Raw genomic sequence first — 23,277 nt, 5'->3', positions numbered from 1 at the left:
TTTCTTCACCATCCTGCCTGTTACTTTGGAGAAGAGAGAAGAATTTTCTCTCCATATTACAATTTTTGTGTCGGTAATTTCTTCTTCATGGTGGTCTAGTAAGGGCTCTCTATGCTCAGCCATAAAAGAGTGCACTGCAGGACCTGGCACGTGTTATTGTTGTTTCCTGACATTACTATAAAGAACAGGTAGTAGTTTAGATCACTCACCTGTGACTATTCCAACTCTGTTTGTTTTGCTTTCTTCCAGGATAGCTGTGGTATCTGGGGGGACAGAATGAAGAAAGAGGTGATTGGAGAGTATTTCAGGATCATGGAAAAGATATGGTGGTACCCCTGCAATGGAAAATCCCAGAGGAGACATCTAGTCCCAGAGAGAGGATGGGGAAGAGTCTTTTCAACTTGCTGCCTCACCTGTCTGGGAACTTCCTGGGACACTAGTTATGCCCAAGACTACACTTGAGGTGTACCCTGAAACACAAAAGGGACTGTGGTCACCACAAGGTCATGTTTCTTGTTTAAAACCATGTACCTACAAAAGACCTAAGTATATTTGCATTCATCTTCCTGACTCGCCATCCGCCTCTCCTTTTATATAAGCCCCATGTTTTTACTCATTAACCATTTTGTTGCCAAAAATTTCTAGGCTCTGTGTTTTCTACCTGAGACAAACTTCTGGGCATCATTTTCTTTTGGGCAACTGTTGGGTTTCTTTCACACTCACCTGTTTTCATTCCAGTGACTTCACTTTCCGATGCTGCAGTGGTACCTGCTACAGGTTGGAAGCACAAGGGACACATGAGTGCTCTGAAAACCAGACTATCCGAAAATATTGAGCTCTTTCTTGCTTTGTTGTAAAATGCCTACATCTGTATAAGGCAGACATGTTGCTAGGGTTTATGTAGCTCTTCTGGCTTTATTAGGAAAGAAAGTATCCTCATTTTCCTCCAGAAATCTTATACTATTTATAATCTCAAAAGATAACTTACTCAGAACTATTGGCACAATCTTGCTATGTTGAAGGATTACAGCTATAATTCCAAACTCTGTCATTAGTAGCTTCGCAGGACAAGATTTCAAAACAAAAAGAATTAGTTCACCCAAAATGCAGCATCACTAAAGGACAGGTGAACTGCTCTCCAGAAATGTTTTCTCTGTCTCAGCTCTCCTATGTGCATTATAATTAGTGGTTATCACAAGGTATCCACTGCTTCGAATGTACCCACAGTGGGGCACGCACCTTCTGTGGAAGTTGTGGCCTCTGAGGGAGAAAATAAAAGAGGCAGTTCTGGGTGTTTGGGAGGAGGTATTTTGTGTTACGTTCATCTCAGAAAGTCTTCAGAAGCTGCATTTCCACCATATCCATAGTGATAGTTTTCTTATCATTTCAACTGAACCTGTGTTGTAAACACCTGTTTTTATTAATGAATAAACTGAAATAAATGAATAATTTATTTCAGATGTCTCAGCTCTCTGGTTAGGCCCTGAGTGGCACACTGAGGGATGTGTGTCGAATGTGCCCCATTAAACAGAGGATGAATCTAATTGATCAGGTGGACAATTATTGAAACATAAGGACCAGGAAAAGTTTTATATCAGTGGACAATAGAAGACAAAAATACCTGCCTTCTTGGAACTTATATTTGAATGTAAATGCTAAAAGAATGCAGAAAACAATTTTAAAAAGTACCATGTCCTATAGAACAAACTTTATTTTTTGCTTATCTTTTAAAACTGTTCCATATTAAAAAAAGATATCAGGATGCAATAAAAGCTAATAATAATATCTGTGAAAATTATAGGTGACAAAACTAATATTCTGAGAAACAGGGTACTTTGTTCTTTAATGAAGGGTAGTTCTAGAGTTACTATTATTTATTTGATTGATTGTGAATGCTTATAAGCAACCGGTGTAGAGTTTAAATATTAAGTAAGGAACTCAATACACCTTTGTTTTGATTTCTGAAGGCATAAGAATAGAAGAAGAAAAAGCCCTAAGCTACCAAAATCTAATTTGATGTCATGTTTCATCAAGTTTATAAATGATAACTTCTACTATCATAAATCTATTCTAGTTACTGTAACACAATTTCTAGAGTGTACATTTATAATCTTATACTTACCTGTTCATTTAGGCTCTACTGAAGGAACTAAATATTAAAAAGAAGTGTATATATATATATATACATATATATATATCTTTTGTCTCATAATAATTAATTTGTATTAAATTATAATTGGGAAGAACATCACTGTCTGTAGTTTTTTTTTCACAACACGAATTGAAAAGATAAAAATATTATTTCCAATTGCATTGCGCAGAAATATATTTTGGTCATTTTTATTTCAACTTAACTACAGTGAGTACTGGTGAAGTTTTGATATTTCATCCTAAAACAGAAAAGATTAAATTCATGTTCCAATTAAATAACACACTTCTTGATTTTCATTTGAATAATTTATTTCAGTGCTTCGACTGCCATTTTACATAAGTGGGGTTTTTTAATATAAAAACAGAATGTTATTTCCATCGAAGTTTAATTTGACACTCAAGTCAGGATGAGAGATTTACATAACCACTGACTGAGTAAAGAATAATTATGAATTTAGTCTAAATCAAATCTTTGAATTAACTATTTTCTAGTGCCTAGTTTGTAAAATAAATTTACATAAGTGGTGTTTTCAATAATTGGAATAGAAGTGGTGAAACTCTTTACCAGGAAAATTTATAACCAATCGATTCCTTACATCACCAATGATTTAGTCACTAAAGCTTAGGTTTTATTAGATAACCTGCAAATTGAGGAATGATGTCTTTCTCAACCATTACAGTGGTGCAGAAACCACTAGTACAGAAACTTAAATAATAACGTACTGTAGACTTGAATAAACAAGTTGGTCCATGTATTGTGATAAAAAAATGCACTAAAAGAGTTTGCAATTTTATGTCAAGTTTGAGTAGTTGTAAAAAGAAGAAAGTGATTAATTATTTTATTTATACAACAATAGCATTATAGTTTGGTCAAGTACAATGCCTCAAATCTCTTTGTCAAAACAAATGCCCCAGTTTAACTCACATTAAATGTTTTAATCCTCTTTTTATTACCTGCTGGGGCAGTTATTACAGTGAGAAATGGAAAAAATTAGTTTAATACATATTAAAAGTAAAATTTCACTACTGGGTCTTCAAGATCACTGCATATTTGCCTTGCATAAAAACGTCCCAGAGGAACGCAGCTCTGCAGTCAGTAAACAATTGACAAAAACACCGGTTCCATTATTGCATTGGCTGTAGAACCTGGATGACATTAGGTAAGGGTGGTTTAAGTTCCTCATGAGTGAAATGAGAAAACATACTTATCCAAGTACTTCAATGAAATCATATATTTAAAGCCATTGAAATTTTCACCTGATGTATTGATGAATCATTTCATCATCTTTATGTAGACCCAAGCATGAAAGCAAAATGAAAATACATCTAACATCCACCTATTTACTCACCACGTGTTCCAGGTGCTGTTTGAGTAGACCCAGCTGTCCCTGGAGAGCCAGCAGCTGAACCAGTTGTCCTTGGTCCTCCAGGTGCTCGTCCAGTGGTTCCTGTCACTTCCGCTCCTGCAGCACTTGTTCCTGCAGCTGGCCCTGAGGCTGAGGTTGTCCCTGATTTCCCGGATGCTGATGCAGTGGGTTGTGAACCTGCCGAAGACGTTCCTGTTGTGCCCGATTCTCCACTAGATGGTCCCGTGGTCCCTGATCCTCCAGGCGATGGTCCACTTGTTCCAGGTGCTCCTCGAGTCGACCCAGCTGTCCCTGGAGAGCCAGCAGCTGAACCAGTTGTCCCTGATCCTCCTGGTGCTCCTCCAGTAGTTCCTGTCACTTCAGCTCCTGCAGCACTTGTTCCTGCAGCTGGCCCTGAGGCTGAGGTTGTCCCTGATTCCCCGGATGCTGATGCAGTGGGTTGTGAACCTGCCGAAGACGTTCCTGTTGTGCCCGATTCTCCACTAGATGGTCCTGTGGTCCCTGATCCTCCAGGCGATGGTCCACTTGTTGCAGGTGCTCCTCGAGTCGACCCTGCTGTCCCTGGAGAGCCAGCAGCTGAACCAGTTGTCCCTGATCCTCCTGGTGCTCCTCCACTAGTTCCTGTCACTTCAGCTCCTGCAGCACTTGTTCCTGCAGCTGGCCCTGAGGCTGAGGTTGTCCCTGATTCCCCGGATGCTGATGCAGTGGGTTGTGAACCTGCCGAAGATGTTCCTGTTGTGCCCGATTCTCCACTAGATGGTCCCGTGGTCCCTGATCCTCCAGGCGATGGTCCACTTGTTCCAGGTGCTCCTCGAGTCGACCCTGCTGTCCCTGGAGAGCCAGCAGCTGAACCAGTTGTCCCTGATCCTCCTGGTGCTCCTCCAGTAGTTCCTGTCACTTCAGCTCCTGCAGCACTTGTTCCTGCAGCTGGCCCTGAGGCTGAGGTTGTCCCTGATTCCCCGGATGCTGATGCAGTGGGTTGTGAACCTGCCGAAGACGTTCCTGTTGTGCCCGATTCTCCACTAGATGGTCCTGTGGTCCCTGATCCTCCAGGCGATGGTCCACTTGTTGCAGGTGCCCCTCGAGTCGACCCTGCTGTCCCTGGAGAGCCAGCAGCTGAACCAGTTGTCCCTGATCCTCCTGGTGCTCCTCCAGTAGTTCCTGTCACTTCAGCTCCTGCAGCACTTGTTCCTGCAGCTGGCCCTGAGGCTGAGGTTGTCCCTGATTTCCCCGGATGCTGATGCAGTGGGTTGTGAACCTGCCGAAGATGTTCCTGTTGTGCCCGATTCTCCACTAGATGGTCCCGTGGTCCCTGATCCTCCAGGCGATGGTCCACTTGTTCCAGGTGCTCCTCGAGTCGACCCAGCTGTCCCTGGAGAGGCAACAGCTGAACCAGTTGTCCCTGATCCTCCTGGAGCTCCACCACTAGTTCCTGTCACTTCAGCTCCTGCAGCACTTGTTCCTGCAGCTGGCCCTGAGGCTGAGGTTGTCCCTGATTCCCCGGATGCTGATGCAGTGGGTTGTGAACCTGCCGAAGACGTTCCTGTTGTGCCCGATTCTCCACTAGATGGTCCTGTGGTCCCTGATCCTCCAGGCGATGGTCCACTTGTTCCAGGTGCTCCTCGAGTCGACCCAGCTGTCCCTGGAGAGCCAGCAGCTGAACCAGTTGTCCCTGATCCTCCTGGTGCTCCTCCAGTAGTTTCTGTCACTTCAGCTCCTGCAGCACTTGTTCCTACAGCACTTGTTCCTGCAGCTGGCCCTGAGGCTGAGGTTGTCCCTGATTCCACGGATGCTGATGCAGTGGGTTGTGAACCTGCCGAAGACGTTCCTGTTGTGCCCGATTCTCCACTAGATGGTCCTGTGGTCCCTGATCCTCCAGGCGATGGTCCACTTGTTCCAGGTGCTCCTCGAGTCGACCCAGCTGTCCCTGGAGAGCCAGCAGCTGAACCAGTTGTCCCTGATCCTCCTGGTGCTCCACCAGTAGTTCCTGTCACTTCAGCTCCTGCAGCACTTGTTCCTGCAGCTGGCCCTGAGGCTGAGGTTGTCCCTGATTCCCCGGATGCTGATGCAGTGGGTTGTGAACCTGCCGAAGACGTTCCTGTTGTGCCCGATTCTCCACTAGATGGTCCTGTGGTCCCTGATCCTCCAGGCGATGGTCCACTTGTTGCAGGTGCTCCTCGAGTCGACCCTGCTGTCCCTGGAGAGCCAGCAGCTGAACCAGTTGTCCCTGATCCTCCTGGTGCTCCACCACTAGTTCCTGTCACTTCAGCTCCTGCAGTACTTGTTCCTGCAGCTGGCCCTGAGGCTGAGGTTGTCCCTGATTTCCCGGATGCTGATGCAGTGGGTTGTGAACCTGCCGAAGACGTTCCTGTTGTGCCCGATTCTCTACTAGATGGTCCTGTGGTCCCTGATCCTCCAGGCGATGGTCCACTTGTTCCAGGTGCTCCTCGAGTCGACCCAGCTGTCCCTGGAGAGCCAGCAGCTGAACCAGTTGTCCCTGATCCTCCTGGTGCTCCTCCACTAGTTCCTGTCACTTCAGCTCCTGCAGCACTTGTTCCTGCAGCTGGCCCTGAGGCTGAGGTTGTCCCTGATTTCCCGGATGCTGATGCAGTGGGTTGTGAACCTGCCGAAGACGTTCCTGTTGTGCCCGATTCTCCACTAGATGGTCCTGTGGTCCCTGATCCTCCAGGCGATGGTCCACTTGTTCCAGGTGCTCCTCGAGTCGACCCTGCTGTCCCTGGAGAGCCAGCAGCTGAACCAGTTGTCCCTGATCCTCCTGGTGCTCCACCACTAGTTCCTGTCACTTCAGCTCCTGCAGCACTTGTTCCTGCAGCCTTTCCTTGGCCCTGAGGCTGAGGTTGTCCCTGATTTCCCGGATGCTGATGCAGTGGGTTGTGAACCTGCCGAAGACGTTCCTGTTGTGCCCGATTCTCCACTAGATGGTCCTGTGGTCCCTGATCCTCCAGGCGATGGTCCACTTGTTCCAGGTGCTCCTCGAGTCGACCCAGCTGTCCCTGGAGAGCCAGCAGCTGAACCAGTTGTCCCTGACCCTCCTGGTGCTCCACCACTAGTTCCTGTCACTTCAGCTCCTGCAGCACTTGTTCCTGCAGCTGGCCCTGAGGCTGAGGTTGTCCCTGATTTCCCGGATGCTGATGCAGTGGGTTGTGAACCTGCCGAAGACGTTCCTGTTGTGCCCGATTCTCCACTAGATGGTCCTGTGGTCCCTGATCCTCCAGGCGATGGTCCACTTGTTCCAGGTGCTCCTCGAGTCGACCCAGCTGTCCCTGGAGAGCCAGCAGCTGAACCAGTTGTCCCTGATCCTCCTGGTGCTCCACCACTAGTTCCTGTCACTTCAGCTCCTGCAGCACTTGTTCCTGCAGCTGGCCCTGAGGCTGAGGTTGTCCCTGATTTCCCGGATGCTGATGCAGTGGGTTGTGAACCTGCCGAAGACGTTCCTGTTGTGCCCGATTCTCCACTAGATGGTCCTGTGGTCCCTGATCCTCCAGGCGATGGTCCACTTGTTCCAGGTGCTCCTCGAGTCGACCCAGCTGTCCCTGGAGAGCCAGCAGCTGAACCAGTTGTCCCTGATCCTCCTGGTGCTCCACCACTAGTTCCTGTCACTTCAGCTCCTGCAGCACTTGTTCCTGCAGCTGGCCCTGAGGCTGAGGTTGTCCCTGATTTCCCGGATGCTGATGCAGTGGGTTGTGAACCTGCCGAAGACGTTCCTGTTGTGCCCGATTCTCCACTAGATGGTCCTGTGGTCCCTGATCCTCCAGGCGATGGTCCACTTGTTGCAGGTGCTCCTCGAGTCGACCCAGCTGTCCCTGGAGAGCCAGCAGCTGAACCAGTTGTCCCTGATCCTCCTGGTGCTCCACCAGTAGTTCCTGTCACTTCGGCTCCTGCAGTACTTGTTCCTGCAGCTGGCCCTGAGGCTGAGGTTGTCCCTGATTTCCCGGATGCTGATGCAGTGGGTTGTGAACCTGCCGAAGACGTTCCTGTTGTGCCCGATTCTCCACTAGATGGTCCTGTGGTCCCTGATCCTCCAGGCGATGGTCCACTTGTTCCAGGTGCTCCTCGAGTCGACCCAGCTGTCCCTGGAGAGCCAGCAGCTGAACCAGTTGTCCCTGATCCTCCTGGTGCTCCACCACTAGTTCCTGTCACTTCAGCTCCTGCAGCACTTGTTCCTGCAGCTGGCCCTGAGGCTGAGGTTGTCCCTGATTTCCCGGATGCTGATGCAGTGGGTTGTGAACCTGCCGAAGACGTTCCTGTTGTGCCCGATTCTCCACTAGATGGTCCTGTGGTCCCTGATCCTCCAGGCGATGGTCCACTTGTTCCAGGTGCTCCTCGAGTCGACCCAGCTGTCCCTGGAGAGCCAGCAGCTGAACCAGTTGTCCCTGATCCTCCTGGTGCTCCACCACTAGTTCCTGTCACTTCAGCTCCTGCAGCACTTGTTCCTGCAGCTGGCCCTGAGGCTGAGGTTGTCCCTGATTTCCCGGATGCTGATGCAGTGGGTTGTGAACCTGCCGAAGACGTTCCTGTTGTGCCCGATTCTCCACTAGATGGTCCTGTGGTCCCTGATCCTCCAGGCGATGGTCCACTTGTTCCAGGTGCTCCTCGAGTCGACCCAGCTGTCCCTGGAGAGCCAGCAGCTGAACCAGTTGTCCCTGATCCTCCTGGTGCTCCACCACTAGTTCCTGTCACTTCAGCTCCTGCAGCACTTGTTCCTGCAGCTGGCCCTGAGGCTGAGGTTGTCTCTGATTCCCTGGATGCTGATGCAGTGGGTTGTGAACCTGCCGAAGACGTTCCTGTTGTGCCCGATTCTCCACTAGATGGTCCTGTGGTCCCTGATCCTCCAGGCGATGGTCCACTTGTTCCAGGTGCTCCTCGAGTCGACCCAGCTGTCCCTGGAGAGCCAGCAGCTGAACCAGTTGTCCCTGATCCTCCTGGTGCTCCTCCAGTAGTTCCTGTCACTTCAGCTCCTGCAGCACTTGTTCCTGCAGCTGGCCCTGAGGCTGAGGTTGTCCCTGATTTCCCGGATGCTGATGCAGTGGGTTGTGAACCTGCCGAAGACGTTCCTGTTGTGCCCGATTCTCCACTAGATGGTCCTGTGGTCCCTGATCCTCCAGGCGATGGTCCACTTGTTCCAGGTGCTCCTCGAGTCGACCCAGCTGTCCCTGGAGAGCCAGCAGCTGAACCAGTTGTCCCTGATCCTCCTGGTGCTCCACCACTAGTTCCCGTCACTTCAGCTCCTGCAGCACTTGTTCCTGCAGCTGGCCCTGAGGCTGAGGTTGTCCCTGATTTCCCGGATGCTGATGCAGTGGGTTGTGAACCTGCCGAAGACGTTCCTGTTGTGCCCGATTCTCCACTAGATGGTCCTGTGGTCCCTGATCCTCCAGGCGATGGTCCACTTGTTCCAGGTGCTCCTCGAGTCGACCCAGCTGTCCCTGGAGAGCCAGCAGCTGAACCAGTTGTCCCTGATCCTCCTGGTGCTCCACCACTAGTTCCTGTCACTTCAGCTCCTGCAGCACTTGTTCCTGCAGCTGGCCCTGAGGCTGAGGTTGTCCCTGATTTCCCGGATGCTGATGCAGTGGGTTGTGAACCTGCCGAAGACGTTCCTGTTGTGCCCGATTCTCCACTAGATGGTCCTGTGGTCCCTGATCCTCCAGGCGATGGTCCACTTGTTGCAGGTGCTCCTCGAGTCGACCCAGCTGTCCCTGGAGAGCCAGCAGCTGAACCAGTTGTCCCTGACCCTCCTGGTGCTCCACCACTAGTTCCCGTCACTTCAGCTGCTGCAGCACTTGTTCCTGCAGCTGGCCCTGAGGCTGAGGTTGTCCCTGATTTCCCGGATGCTGATGCAGTGGGTTGTGAACCTGCCGAAGACGTTCCTGTTGTGCCCGATTCTCCACTAGATGGTCCTGTGGTCCCTGATCCTCCAGGCGATGGTCCACTTGTTCCAGGTGCTCCTCGAGTCGACCCAGCTGTCCCTGGAGAGCCAGCAGCTGAACCAGTTGTCCCTGATCCTCCTGGTGCTCCACCACTAGTTCCTGTCACTTCAGCTCCTGCAGCACTTGTTCCTGCAGCTGGCCCTGAGGCTGAGGTTGTCCCTGATTTCCCGGATGCTGATGCAGTGGGTTGTGAACCTGCCGAAGACGTTCCTGTTGTGCCCGATTTTCCACTTGATGGTCCTGTGGTCCCTGATCCTCCAGGCAATGGTACACTTGTTCCAGGTGCTCCTGGAGTCGACCCTGCTGTCCCTGGAGAGCCAGCAGCTGAACCAGTTGTCCCTGATCCTCCTGGTGCTCCACCAGTAGTTCCTGTCACTTCAGCTCCTGCAGCACTTGTTCCTACAGCACTTGTTCCTGCAGCTGGCCCTGAGGCTGAGGTTGTCCCTGATTTCCCGGATGCTGATGCAGTGGGTTGTGAACCTGCCGAAGACGTTCCTGTTGTGCCCGATTCTCCACTAGATGGTCCTGTGGTCCCTGATCCTCCAGGCGATGGTCCACTTGTTCCAGGTGCTCCTCGAGTCGACCCAGCTGTCCCTGGAGAGCCAGCAGCTGAACCAGTTGTCCCTGATCCTCCTGGTGCTCCACCAGTAGTTCCTGTCACTTCAGCTCCTGCAGCACTTGTTCCTGCAGCTGGCCCTGAGGCTGAGGTTGTCCCTGATTTCCCGGATGCTGATGCAGTGGGTTGTGAACCTGCCGAAGACGTTCCTGTTGTGCCCGATTCTCCACTAGATGGTCCTGTGGTCCCTGATCCTCCAGGCGATGGTCCACTTGTTGCAGGTGCTCCTCGAGTCGACCCAGCTGTCCCTGGAGAGCCAGCAGCTGAACCAGTTGTCCCTGATCCTCCTGGTGCTCCACCACTAGTTCCCGTCACTTCAGCTCCTGCAGCACTTGTTCCTGCAGCTGGCCCTGAGGCTGAGGTTGTCCCTGATTTCCCGGATGCTGATGCAGTGGGTTGTGAACCTGCCGAAGACGTTCCTGTTGTGCCCGATTCTCCACTAGATGGTCCTGTGGTCCCTGATCCTCCAGGCGATGGTCCACTTGTTGCAGGTGCTCCTCGAGTCGACCCAGCTGTCCCTGGAGAGCCAGCAGCTGAACCAGTTGTCCCTGATCCTCCTGGTGCTCCTCCACTAGTTCCTGTCACTTCAGCTCCTGCACGTCCTGCACTTGTTCCTGCAGCTCTGGCCCTGAGGCTGAGGTTGTCCCTGATTCCACGGATGCTGATGCAGTGGGTTGTGAACCTGCCGAAGACGTTCCTGTTGTGCCCGATTCTCCACTAGATGGTCCTGTGGTCCCTGATCCTCCAGGCGATGGTCCACTTGTTCCAGGTGCTCCTCGAGTCGACCCAGCTGTCCCTGGAGAGCCAGCAGCTGAACCAGTTGTCCCTGATCCTCCTGGTGCTCCACCAGTAGTTCCTGTCACTTCAGCTCCTGCAGCACTTGTTCCTGCAGCTGGCCCTGAGGCTGAGGTTGTCCCTGATTTCCCGGATGCTGATGCAGTGGGTTGTGAACCTGCTGAAGACGTTCCTGTTGTGCCCGATTCTCCACTAGATGGTCCTGTGGTCCCTGATCCTCCAGGCGATGGTCCACTTGTTCCAGGTGCTCCTCGAGTCGACCCAGCTGTCCCTGGAGAGCCAGCAGCTGAACCAGTTGTCCCTGACCCTCCTGGTGCTCCACCACTGGTTCCTGTCACTTCAGCTCCTGCAGCACTGGTTCCTGCAGCTGGCCCTGAGGCTGAGGTTGTCCCTGATTTCCCGGATGCTGATGCAGTGGGTTGTGAACCTGCCGAAGACGTTCCTGTTGTGCCCGATTCTCCACTAGATGGTCCTGTGGTCCCTGATCCTCCAGGCGATGGTCCACTTGTTCCAGGTGCTCCTCGAGTCGACCCAGCTGTCCCTGGAGAGCCAGCAGCTGAACCAGTTGTCCCTGATCCTCCTGGTGCTCCACCACTAGTTCCTGTCACTTCGGCTCCTGCAGCACTTGTTCCTGCAGCTGGCCCTGAGGCTGAGGTTGTCCCTGATTCCCCGGATGCTGATGCAGTGGGTTGTGAACCTGCCGAAGACGTTCCTGTTGTGCCCGATTCTCCACTAGATGGTCCTGTGGTCCCTGATCCTCCAGGCGATGGTCCACTTGTTCCAGGTGCTCCTCGAGTCGACCCAGCTGTCCCTGGAGAGCCAGCAGCTGAACCAGTTGTCCCTGATCCTCCTGGTGCTCCACCACTAGTTCCTGTCACTTCAGCTCCTGCAGCACTTGTTCCTGCAGCTGGCCCTGAGGCTGAGGTTGTCCCTGATTTCCCGGATGCTGATGCAGTGGGTTGTGAACCTGCCGAAGACGTTCCTGTTGTGCCCGATTCTCCACTAGATGGTCCTGTGGTCCCTGATCCTCCAGGCGATGGTCCACTTGTTCCAGGTGCTCCACGAGTTGACCCAGCTGTCCCTGGAGAGCCAGCAGCTGAACCAGTTGTCCCTGATCCTCCTGGTGCTCCACCACTAGTTCCTGTCACTTCAGCTCCTGCAGCACTTGTTCCTGCAGCTGGCCCTGAGGCTGAGGTTGTCCCTGATTTCCCGGATGCTGATGCAGTGGGTTGTGAACCTGCCGAAGACGTTCCTGTTGTGCCCGATTCTCCACTAGATGGTCCTGTGGTCCCTGATCCTCCAGGCGATGGTCCACTTGTTCCAGGTGCTCCACGAGTCGACCCAGCTGTCCCTGGAGAGCCAGCAGCTGAACCAGTTGTCCCTGATCCTCCTGGTGCTCCACCACTAGTTCCTGTCACTTCAGCTCCTGCAGCACTTGTTCCTGCAGCTGGCCCTGAGGCTGAGGTTGTCCCTGATTTCCCGGATGCTGATGCAGTGGGTTGTGAACCTGCCGAAGACGTTCCTGTTGTGCCCGATTCTCCACTAGATGGTCCTGTCGTCCCTGATCCTCCAGATGATGGTCCCAATGTTGCAGTCACCCCAGAGGATTGTACTGTTGTGGCACCTGATTCTTCAGCTGATATTCCTGTAGTGCCTTTGAAAACATGTAGTAAAAATATGTTCTTTTAAATGTTTTTGACCTTGGTTAACCTAAGATCGCATGTTCCTTTCTTTTAGACTATAACTATTGTGCATCTGGATCCTGTGGGAAACTCACCTGTTTTATACCTTTTTTTGTGTGTGTGGTGTAACTGTCTTTTAACTGTTACTCGATCAACAGTTTTTAATATCTCACATGTCATGTAAATTTTCAGTTATATATATTACCTCATTTTTCCATTAGAACAACAGTATGACAATTATAGTATTATTTCCCATTTTATTGAATAAAAATTTAAAATGCTTTGAGTAGTTCTTGTCAGATATGGCTGTTAGGTAGATAGTTCTCTGATCCCCATAGAATCCTAGTAGATGTGAGAGACATGGATACATATAAGTAACATTAATTACCAACCAACCAACCAACCAACCAACCAAATTTTCAAACAATAAAGACTTAAAGCACTAACTTAAGGAGAGGTAATTATCAACACCTGAAGTTTTATTTTAGGAGCCTGGCTAGCAGTATCTCTGAAATAATACTGTTTAGTTTGAGATTTTTAAAAAGAAGCTAACAGCTATGTGAAACTCTGGGGAATTATTATAATTGGTAGGAACATCCACTGCAAAAGCTATGAGGATGAAACGGGCTACATGTATTAGAGAAACAGACTAGATGGTGAATGTGTGTTTCATAGGAGGTCATTATAGCCGGACTATGTAGTGGTGAAGCCATGAGTATGTGCCTTAACCAATAAGTAATAGTGAAGCTGCCCTGATGGTGTGACTTCCCTAAGATCAGTATGAACATGCTACAGACCCCTCATTACCCCACCTGCCTGCCTCCCGAGGCTATGCCTGGGGCAGGTGAGCCTCCAGTGGTGCCTTTGATCCCAGCTGCTGTGGTGAAGGTCTCTGCTTCTCCCTAGGTGCCTAACTTAACAGTGAGTAAGGGGCATTACTTCTAGAGCTGCAGGATTCCACCTGTCACTCTACTTATGGGACTGAATCAAGATCTCTTTTTTAGTTAATTAATTTATTTATTTATTTTTAGTAGGAAAAGGATGGGAAGAGAGAGAGAGAAACATCAATGTGTGATTGCCTCTCGTGTATCCCCTACTAGGGATCTGGCCTGCAACTCTGGCATGTGCTCTAGACTAGAAATAGAACAAGCAACCCTTTCGTTTGCATGCCAGCATTCAATCCACTGAGCCACACCAGCCAGAGAAGAATTGAGGTTTCTAATATAAAAGAAATCTTAAAATGGTACCTAGGACTTCTGCACCTAGATGGTCTAATTTTACACAAATCTAATCCTTAGCTCAACCTATAAATATTCAATACCATTTAATGGGCATGAAGGTGTACATCCTGACTTGCCTGATTTTCCTGGGCTTGTTGCTCCTGTACTTGCTTCTCTGGGTGTAGTAACTTCTTCGGGTTCTATTACTGGTGCAGTAGGGGCCCCTGATCCAGCTGAAAAAAATATATATATATAGCATTTAAAAAATGCCCTAGACATGGATCTACTCACTTAGTTTTACATCAGTCCTCTGAGGCAAGTAATGTCATTCTTCCCTTTAGCAGTCGTGGCGGAGTGACATCTTCAGGTGACTGGGTTGGTTGGCAAACCCACGTGGTCTAGTCCCAGAGTTTAACTCTAACTTTTGCTCTCAATGATCTGTGGTAGAAGTGTCATACTGTGAACATTTCCATATGCTCTTAATGATGTTTTGGGAATATCCATAAAGTAGAGCAATAAAATTATTTAAAATCAAATCATCCAAAACATATGCTTTTATTTAAAAGGTATACATCCCTAAGTAACTTGGCTGTTTCCAAGTGCCTCTTCTCTGTTTCAATCACAATCTCATCATGGACCAGTACAAACAGTTCTGGATGACACTCGCTTCTGAAGAAAACCTGTGCGGCCCTGTTTAAAACTACTTACTCCCTGATAACATCATCATCATCAGCAGCAGCAGCAGCAGCAGCAGCAGCAGCAACAGCAGCAACAACAACAACAGACCAACTTGTCATTGTTACCCAAATAATTTTGATTCAAACTTCAGGAAATGTAAACTAAACCATCATTACCCTGACATTTCAGTCAGGTCACTGCTGTAATTGAAACCAGTTTCTTAATGTGTGGTGCTGTTGATTCTCTCAGATGACACATTTTTATAAACTCTATTTTATTCCTTATAGTATATGACATAAATTTTTGGCCAATAAATTTGCTAAGAAAAATAAATGTATATAAACCAAATCAGAATGATATATTAGTTAACAAAATCAGATCCTGATTTTATTGATTAAGTCATAAAGAGAAGTCCCATGCATACTCTAAAGACATGGCTTTTAGTGGTATGTCAAGATATTTATCCTGACAACAGTCAAAACAACTGTAGGATTTTAAGTAGTGGATTGACATGGTGACAGCTGAGTGTTCCCAAGTCCATTCCTTTCTGGTCTGGGGTACTGACTATGGAGTAAACTGGGAGGGAAGTGGAGAATGGAAATGTTCTCAACTTTGATAAGCACCAGTTGCTAAAGGGGCTTGTTAAGTAATACACTGTGCTGGGTTTCACTCTTAAGTGCTTCTGATTTTAGAGAAGTGCACCTAACAAGTCGCATTTCTAAAATGTTTGCAGAACAAGTAGTTGCTGTTGGATTAAGAAGCACATTTTGATCACCACTGTGTGAAGGGAAGGGGAGTCTGTGGACCACTGCCAAGACCAGAGGAAAATATTTAACAGGTGAGCACAAGCAGAACCAATGTGATGCAGATGAGAAAATGCAAGAGGTACTTTACATTAACTACTTCATAAGGGGTAAGCGGGAACTCAGTCAGGTTTGTTTTAATCAAAATTATGTATGTTTAAGAAATAATAATGTTTTATTCATGAAACTAGCAATAGGTGAAATTTAGCCAGTAATGCACAAGGGTAAGCGTTATCTTCATTTGGCTTTTTTTTTTCAGGGGAGCGAGAAGGGCGGTTAGGATCTACGATTTATGCATAGATCAAGGAACAGTAGAACAATTACAGAGAAGACTCGGGGTTCTGTGTTCTAATCCTGCTTCTGTCAGCCTTGAAATCTTTTATTTTTCTCCTTTTAATAGCATACATTGATTTTACTATATAGTTTTAATGTGGATTAAATTATGTTATAAATTTGAGCATAATTCTGACATTTCAGTGTACTATAGAAATATGTCACTAAAATTTTACTAATATATGAAGACTAATTATTGAATATTTTCCTAGAATGTCCAGGTGATTTGATGCAGACATTGCCCCCTGATCCTGGTATCTGATGCTGTACCCAGGGTGCAATGTTTCTGAGTAGAACAGAGGATGACCTGTGAGAAGATACTACAGGAGAAATAGCATTTGACTCATTTCTTTCTCTCACCATCTCTGAAGTCTGTGTCGCCTGTAGTGTTGGTTTTGGCTCCTGAGGTTGCACCTGCTGATGCTCCAGTGGTTCCTGAGGAAGGCAAAGGAAAAACAAACACATGCTAATACCAAGTGCACTGGCGCTATCGACACCCCAGGTAATTGGTCCATATAATTCTAACAACATGATAAACTTTATGGAATCAAGCTGTGAGAAAACCAAAGACTCTAGTCTTTAATTACATGTAAAGAAGACCCATATCTGTTATTATACCTAAGTCAGCTCTCTTTATTTCATAAAACATTGTACTGCACATCATTGCCTGAAACTAGATGCTTAGACATGGCTGTGTACTCTGTTCTGAACTTCACGTACCTGATACATGCCAAGGACTAGTGAAGAGGACACCCACTACTTCTGTTGTTCCTGCACTTCCAGCTGTGACGGTGATAGGAAACTGAGTACTCATAACACCTGAGAAAAATAGAAAATGAACTCATCTCATCTTAAGCATTGTAGCACAGCTAACATAACTGGTCACTCCGTTCCCACTATATAAAATAGGATCGAGAATCCAGTGACTTTTGGCCCAGAATTCCCTATGATAGTTTTCTAATTTTGTGTTTGAAGACAGAGCATTCATACCCTCAAAAAAGTACTGTTAATACATAATAGGATTGTAAGCTCTTTTAACAGCCACAAGAAGGAAGTCATGTAGCATTTGGACAACAATTATAGAAAGTGCTTAGCCCAGGACTTGTTGGGCTCTTGCTAAAACACATAATCAAATCAGCAGATATAATGACAGCATACAATGAGTAAAGGTCACATGATTTACAGCTTTCCCCCTTGCACACCATGGTAACCTATTGACGTGCACTGTTGAGATATATTTCAGCCCACAAAGTTGAACGACCACCCCACCACAGTCTTGCTGAAACCTGACTCTAGGACAACTGGAAGATGATAATTAACTGCTAACCAAATCTAGGACCCACCAGCAAGTCACATGACCCAAAGCCCCTTACTCATGATTACTCATGATTTTTGTTCAATAAAACTTCTCTTCTGTAAGCCACAGGCAACTTGGGATTTTGAGCTCTAGGTTCCCCTTCTCCTGGGTGGTGTCATTTCGGTAAAACAGTTTATCTTCACTGCAAAACCCAGTGTCGGTTCTCAATGACTTGCTGCACACAGGGGAGTGTGAACTCTTTTTTGGCTAGTTGGATTACACTTTCCTCTAAGTTTTCATTTAGTCCTTGCTATTTTTTTTAAACAAAGTCATGTTCTTTGTATCAATAATGGGGTCACACTAAGTCTCCAGACTTTTGTTTTGGCATGGTTACTCTAAAAAAAATGGAACTTAATCATACTGTCACCCAGGACTGGTTGTAACAAGGGTGAAATACTATCATAGAGGAGCTAATTGCTACTTTTATACTTAAAACACCTAAAAGAACATATCATTAGATATATATTTTCTCTCATCCTATGTTCTTTTTTAAAAGTTTTAAACTTGATGTCATTTAGTACTGCTATAGATACTGTACTACTATTTAATAATATGAAAAAAATAAAACTGGAAATCAGATTATAGCCAACAAATATAAATTGGCCAAAGACTAGTTAAATTCATTTAAAAATTTAAAAACTAGTGGAAATAAAATAGTAAACTTCTTGTTTTAAATATTTTTAAAAGACAATTTTCCATATAATATTTTCTTAGAAACCCAGACTTACTAATAATTTATACTGTTATCTATTTTTAACATAAAAAACCAGGAATTAATATACTAACCTGTCGCCAAAGGTTCAGTGGGTAGACTTAGAGTTGTTTCTGATAAGAAAATGAGAAATGATATGAGTTTTCTGACCTCAAGGGAAAATACAGAAAGACTGTTTCTTTGTTAGTTTTTAATAGCTGGCACTTTGCAATATATTTTGTGTTGAGAAGGATAATAACTTTTTAACTTATTTTTAAATAGTGGCATTATAACATGCTTTCCAATGTATGTGTGTGTGAAATATACACATACCTATGTGCTGAATTCTACTAAATACAGAGGGAATGGAATAGATCCAAAGGAGTGGGCAAAAGTAGGCTTATAGTTGCAAGTATTTGAAATGCAGAGCTTACTCTTGTTTTATTCATTTATTTATTATTGTATTATTCATCATTATTATTAACCCCCTTTGCCCACCCCTGTATATTAACCATGACAGAGTCAAGTAATGCTTTGTTAAGCAGGGGCTGATTTGGCAGTTTGTTTCTCTGACTTCACTCTACTTCTGGTTATCTGAGCCTCCAATATTTTCCTGTAAAGCAGCATTTCTATAAAGCAGTCTATAAGAGTTTGGGGTGAGAGAAGGGAGAGACACTTTTTAGGATTTTTTTTATGATTTGAAAAAGCAGGCTTGCAGGGATAAAGTTGAAGATACCAATAAACTCCTGAAGGAAGAGGCCATGATTTGATCTTTGTGTTCCCAATGCGGGCCCTATTGGCAGGAATGTTATAGGAACGTATACAATGTTTGTTGAGACAGGTCTGTGGACTTGAAAATAAGATTTTATTAAATTCTGGCTTTCGTAAATAATTAAGTGTCAGCTATTTTCTGTATTTCAGTCTTAATTTCTATTGACTATCTCTGGAAATCTATTGTTTATGTAGTAATGCCCCTTTACTATGTTGTAGTAGTTTTTAACTTAAAAAAGAAGGAAAAAAATCCTCACAATATATCTATTTGACCCTCTTTATGAAGCCACCCACACTGGCCCTCTTTCTGTCTTTCATTCCTGCTATTTGTACTTCCCTGTATTGGAACAGTTTCTCTCCTTTGTGACTACATAAATATTCACTGGTCACTTCTGAACTCAGTCATTTTTACTTCAGCCTTTCTGGCTTAATTAAATCTTGACTCAAGATTGACTTAATTAAATTCCTGCTCTTCCTCACTCATACTTTATGTACTTCATAGCTCTTGATGCAAGTTATTTGTTTTTGGAATTACTTGATTTATACTCATCTTCCTGACTAGACTATAGGTTTTATAAAAGCAGGAAACAGGTTTATTTTAACTCACCTTTTTATCTCTAATAATATCAGAGTGCCCAGCACATAATAGATGCTTGATAACTATTTGTCAATCGAATGCATGAATGAACACGTGAATGAATGAAATAAAAGTATTATAATTATTCTACATATACAGAATTAGAGTCAGAAAAGGGAACTTATTTAATCAAGATCACTGCTACTCAGTGAGAAAACCTGGGCTAAAATCTAAGTCACTTAGTACCTAGGACTGTGATGCATAAAGCTTTTTATGTAGTGGTACCTCTGTGTATGATGCACCACTTCTTGCAGTTTTTGTTTTTTATTGCCCACTTACAATACGAATAGTAATATTAAAAATTAGACTAGAATTATAGAATATATTAAATACATAATAAAATATCATGTCTCCTCTGGTTACTTTACAAAATGTTATTTAGTTTGAGAGAACCTTTATGTGTGAATTGTCAAAATTAGTGCCAAGCTTTAATTACAAAGAATTTTTAGATCAGTATCAAGCAGACACCAATTCAGATCTTGATATCTTTTCTCACTAATAAATGGAAAATTGAACATTTGAATTAAAATGTCTTGATAATCTGGATGCAAGAATAGGATAGAAAGACTACAACTCTATGGTCGACAAAGGCTTCCAAGACTTCAACTTTTAGTGCAGATTCCATTTCCCAGGACAGATTTAACCTCCAAGGATTTCCAATGGTCCCAATTTGAGCTCTTGCAAATTGAAAACACTAAATTTAATTAAAAACAGTATCATCACATGGACTAAAATAAAATCTCCAGAATTTCCACATCTAAATATGCTCCTATTAACATGGAGTTATGGGGAACACAGTAGTACACCATGAATGGTAGAGAACAAATCAGAAATATTTTTAGCATATTAATGATAAAACATTTATAGACTTTTCCATGTAATTGGTGTAGTTAACATGGCAACCTGCTCCGAAGTGGATTTCAAGGTCTCATCTTTTATTAGGTTAGCTAAACTAGTCACAGATTAAAGTACACACCAGTCAGGCTACTCTAACATTGCTTCCTTTTTCAAAAGACATAAGTCTGAAATTGTTGACACAACAACACAGTAGGGATAAGCCTTTAGGAATATATAAGAATCCACTTTTCTTCATAGTTCAATGACTAAAACTGATAAAGCCTTACTCTTCTCAGTTTCGACATCCATAACTTACAATTTCAGTCGATTTTGCCATTACTAGCAAATGGGCACACATGATAATGTCATTGATGCTGTGAATTACTTTGTATCATCTTCCTTGTCATCAGACATAAACAGTAAAGGGAAGAACAGCCTTTGCCAAAATATTGACAGCTCTGTGCATTATGAAATAGTCATCCACCCTAAAAATTTTCAAAGTGACTGTGTCCACTTATTTTTAGCTCATGATGAACTTAATAAAGATAATTTATTTTATTATTTTAATTTTATTTATTTTCCACCTCATGATAAACTTATTGCCATATTTTGACATGTATAATGTGCTCCCAGGTATACTGTGCACCCACATTTTTAGCCTAAACATTCAGGAAAAGAACCATTCATTTTAATTTTTTAATTCAATTATTTAATTATTTATATTTAGATACGTGTTTTTGTTGTATTATAAAGAAATTTTGGCATTTATTTTTTAACATTTTATGGTACAAGAACTTTTATATAATTAATAATTACAAAACACAAGATCAGATACAAAGTATTTTAGGTACTACTCAAGTATAATGTGCATTCCTATTTTTTTCTTCAAACATTTGGGCAAAAAAGTGTAGATGACAAAATATGGTAATTAAAATAAAATCTTGAAATTAACTTTCCAGCTATTAATAAGTTTTTCTCATTACTTCTGAACCATTTTAATTTTATTAAAAAATTATTTTTTCATTTTCCTTCAATGGATTCCTTTTTTAATATAAATGTCTGAAAGATAAGATTAAGGAATATCCATAATATATTCTCTAATAAACAATAAATTCAGCACTGCAGAGCTTACAGTTTTGTAAAATATCTTATTGCTGGGGAAAAATTAAAATCCACAAACTTTTTATTAATTCAGGAAGCGGCATGCTTCTAATTATTTACTGAAAAATATTGTGTCTCTGCTAAAATTTAAATTCACATATGTAATAAATTATTCTTTATGAAATGTTACTAGTAATAAAATTACTGAGTATTACTATGTATTACACTAAGCTGCACAATGCCAGTTACTCTTCTCTAAAGTCCTATAATGTAGATATTTCATTTTTCCCACTTCAGATGAGAAAACTAATGTTGAGGGACTTTAGCTAGGGTCGTATAGCTAGTAAGTAGAAATAAAGGGATTCAGATTCTTAATTTTTTTGCTTTAACTTCTCTCTACAATCAGCTGGCTGTCCATAATAGCCTGATGTAATTATTTTCTTTGTATGATTGGTACTATTTTAGAATAGGCATATCACACACAAAAAAAGAAAATTTAAACATTTCTACATAACCTATAGTTATATCATTCTGGAATTTAAATTTTTGAGAAAAGAAAAATGCATTTTAAGATATCAAATTGTTATGAGACAGAAACCTGCTTTTTAATTTTATGAATCAGTATGCCATATAATCAATGACTCTTAATTAGTTTTAATACAAACTTACAGAACACATTATAAATTATAACACAATTTCCACTTTGAAATTAGAATCTGTAATGATATGCTACTTCAATAATGCAATTAAATTAAATCCAGCTTTATTCTCTTTCTTAAACATCAAAAGACAGAAGCATAAGAGTGGAATCTAGAGATGATGTCCTGCCTTTTAATTCTCTCTCTGCTACTTATTAACAAGTGACTTGGACACATAATTTAACCTCTTCATGTTTTCATTTCCTCCTTTGTTAATTGGGGAAAATAATTGGACCTGCTTCATAGAGTTTTCTGTATGAAATGTGATAATATGTGTCACAAACCTAGAACTATGCTCAGTAAATGTTAGCTTTGTGTCAAGAGCAGTAGATGTAAACAAGAAAAAACATAACTGCATATTTTTTTCTAAAAAATAATATTCAACTGGAATTGTTGGCTAGGCATCTCTCATAGTATATTAAGCCATTGAAACATTTACTGCATAGGAAAGAAAATGAATATATAAAACATGAAAAAAAGCTTAAGCTTTGTATATTGATTTCCTTATGCTTTTAAAGTTTTCTGTAATGTTTTTCTAAATTTGCAAAGCGTGCACTTTATTCCTACGCTATTTACCTCAATGACATGTGCCACAATAAAATTCTACCTCAACTTCTACCCATGATGCTCCAGTGTAAAGTCAAATAAATCATCAATCCTCTTTTGAGGACTTAGTTATTTCTCCTGTCTGACAGTAGTGCCTTTGATCCAACTGAGAAAGGTCGGCTAGCTTTTATTTATTTGTTTGTTTGTTTGTTTGTTTATTCTGGAAAACAGGTTTCATCAGCATCTTTGAAAATTTTTAAGTATAGTCAGTACTCAATAGTGTATTAGTTATATTAGTTTCAGGTGTACGGTACAGTGATTCAACATTTTTAGACTTTACAATGTGAGATCACCTTACTAATTCTAGTAATCATTTTTCACCACACAAACTTATCACAAATTGTTATTGACTATATTGCCCTTCACCTTTTTCTCCCATTTCTTCATTTCCTTCCCTCTTGTAGCCATCCCTTTGGTCTCTGTTTCTGTTTGTTTTCATTTTGTTCATTTGTTTTGTTACTTTTAGTTTCCACATATAAGCAAAACCATATATTTGTCTTGCTCAGTCTGAGTTATTTGACTTAGCATAATACCCTCTAGGTCCATTCATGTTGCCACAAATGGCAAGATTTCATTCTTTTGCACTGCTGTGTAAGATTCCATTGTAAATGTAGACCACGTCTTCTTCATCCTTTCGTCTACCAATGGACACCTAGATTGCTTTCATATCCTAGTTTTTATAAATAGTGCTGCAGTGAACATAGGGTAAATATATCTTTTGATTTAGTGCTTTTGTTTTCTTCAGATAAATACTCAGTAATAGAATTACTGGGTCATATAGTAGATCTATTTTTAGTTTTCTAAGGAACCTCCATGCTGTTAAATTTATGGAAAGGAACTTAAAATAACTTTCTTAATCCTTTCAGGCTTTGGTGAAACAAACACACCAGCGACCAGTGAAAAGTACTTAATTCAGCAAAGTATTTGATCAAAAGTACTTTACCCGGGGAAAAGCTGCCCCTCCAAGTCTCAAACAACCCTGATTTCTC

General features: G+C 43.7%; 1 protein-coding gene across 1 annotated transcript in view; it reads right to left on the bottom strand.

Annotated features, from left to right (window-relative positions):
- The window catches only part of MUC19 (mucin 19, oligomeric), an 84,929-nt gene that overhangs the window by 18,011 nt on the left and 43,641 nt on the right, over positions 1-23,277 (bottom strand). Inside the window, exons 33-42 of the mRNA XM_053661428.1 lie at positions 17,734-17,772; positions 16,311-16,409; positions 15,951-16,025; positions 13,914-14,009; positions 10,773-12,528; positions 6,350-10,740; positions 4,958-6,255; positions 3,501-4,890; positions 414-470; positions 210-263 (exon numbers count right to left, since the gene is read on the bottom strand). Of these exons, the coding sequence (XP_053517403.1) occupies positions 210-263; positions 414-470; positions 3,501-4,890; positions 4,958-6,255; positions 6,350-10,740; positions 10,773-12,528; positions 13,914-14,009; positions 15,951-16,025; positions 16,311-16,409; positions 17,734-17,772 (9,255 nt within the window). The remainder of the gene's footprint in view (positions 1-209; positions 264-413; positions 471-3,500; positions 4,891-4,957; positions 6,256-6,349; positions 10,741-10,772; positions 12,529-13,913; positions 14,010-15,950; positions 16,026-16,310; positions 16,410-17,733; positions 17,773-23,277) is intronic.

The sequence above is a fragment of the Artibeus jamaicensis genome, unplaced genomic scaffold (assembly GCF_021234435.1).
Source record: "Artibeus jamaicensis isolate MK-2021 breed Jamaican fruit bat unplaced genomic scaffold, CSHL_Jam_final contig_233, whole genome shotgun sequence".
Classification (NCBI taxonomy): Eukaryota; Metazoa; Chordata; class Mammalia; order Chiroptera; family Phyllostomidae; genus Artibeus; species Artibeus jamaicensis.
The sequence above is the reverse complement of the archived record's forward strand: the minus strand, read 5'-3'. Positions and strand labels throughout refer to the sequence as shown.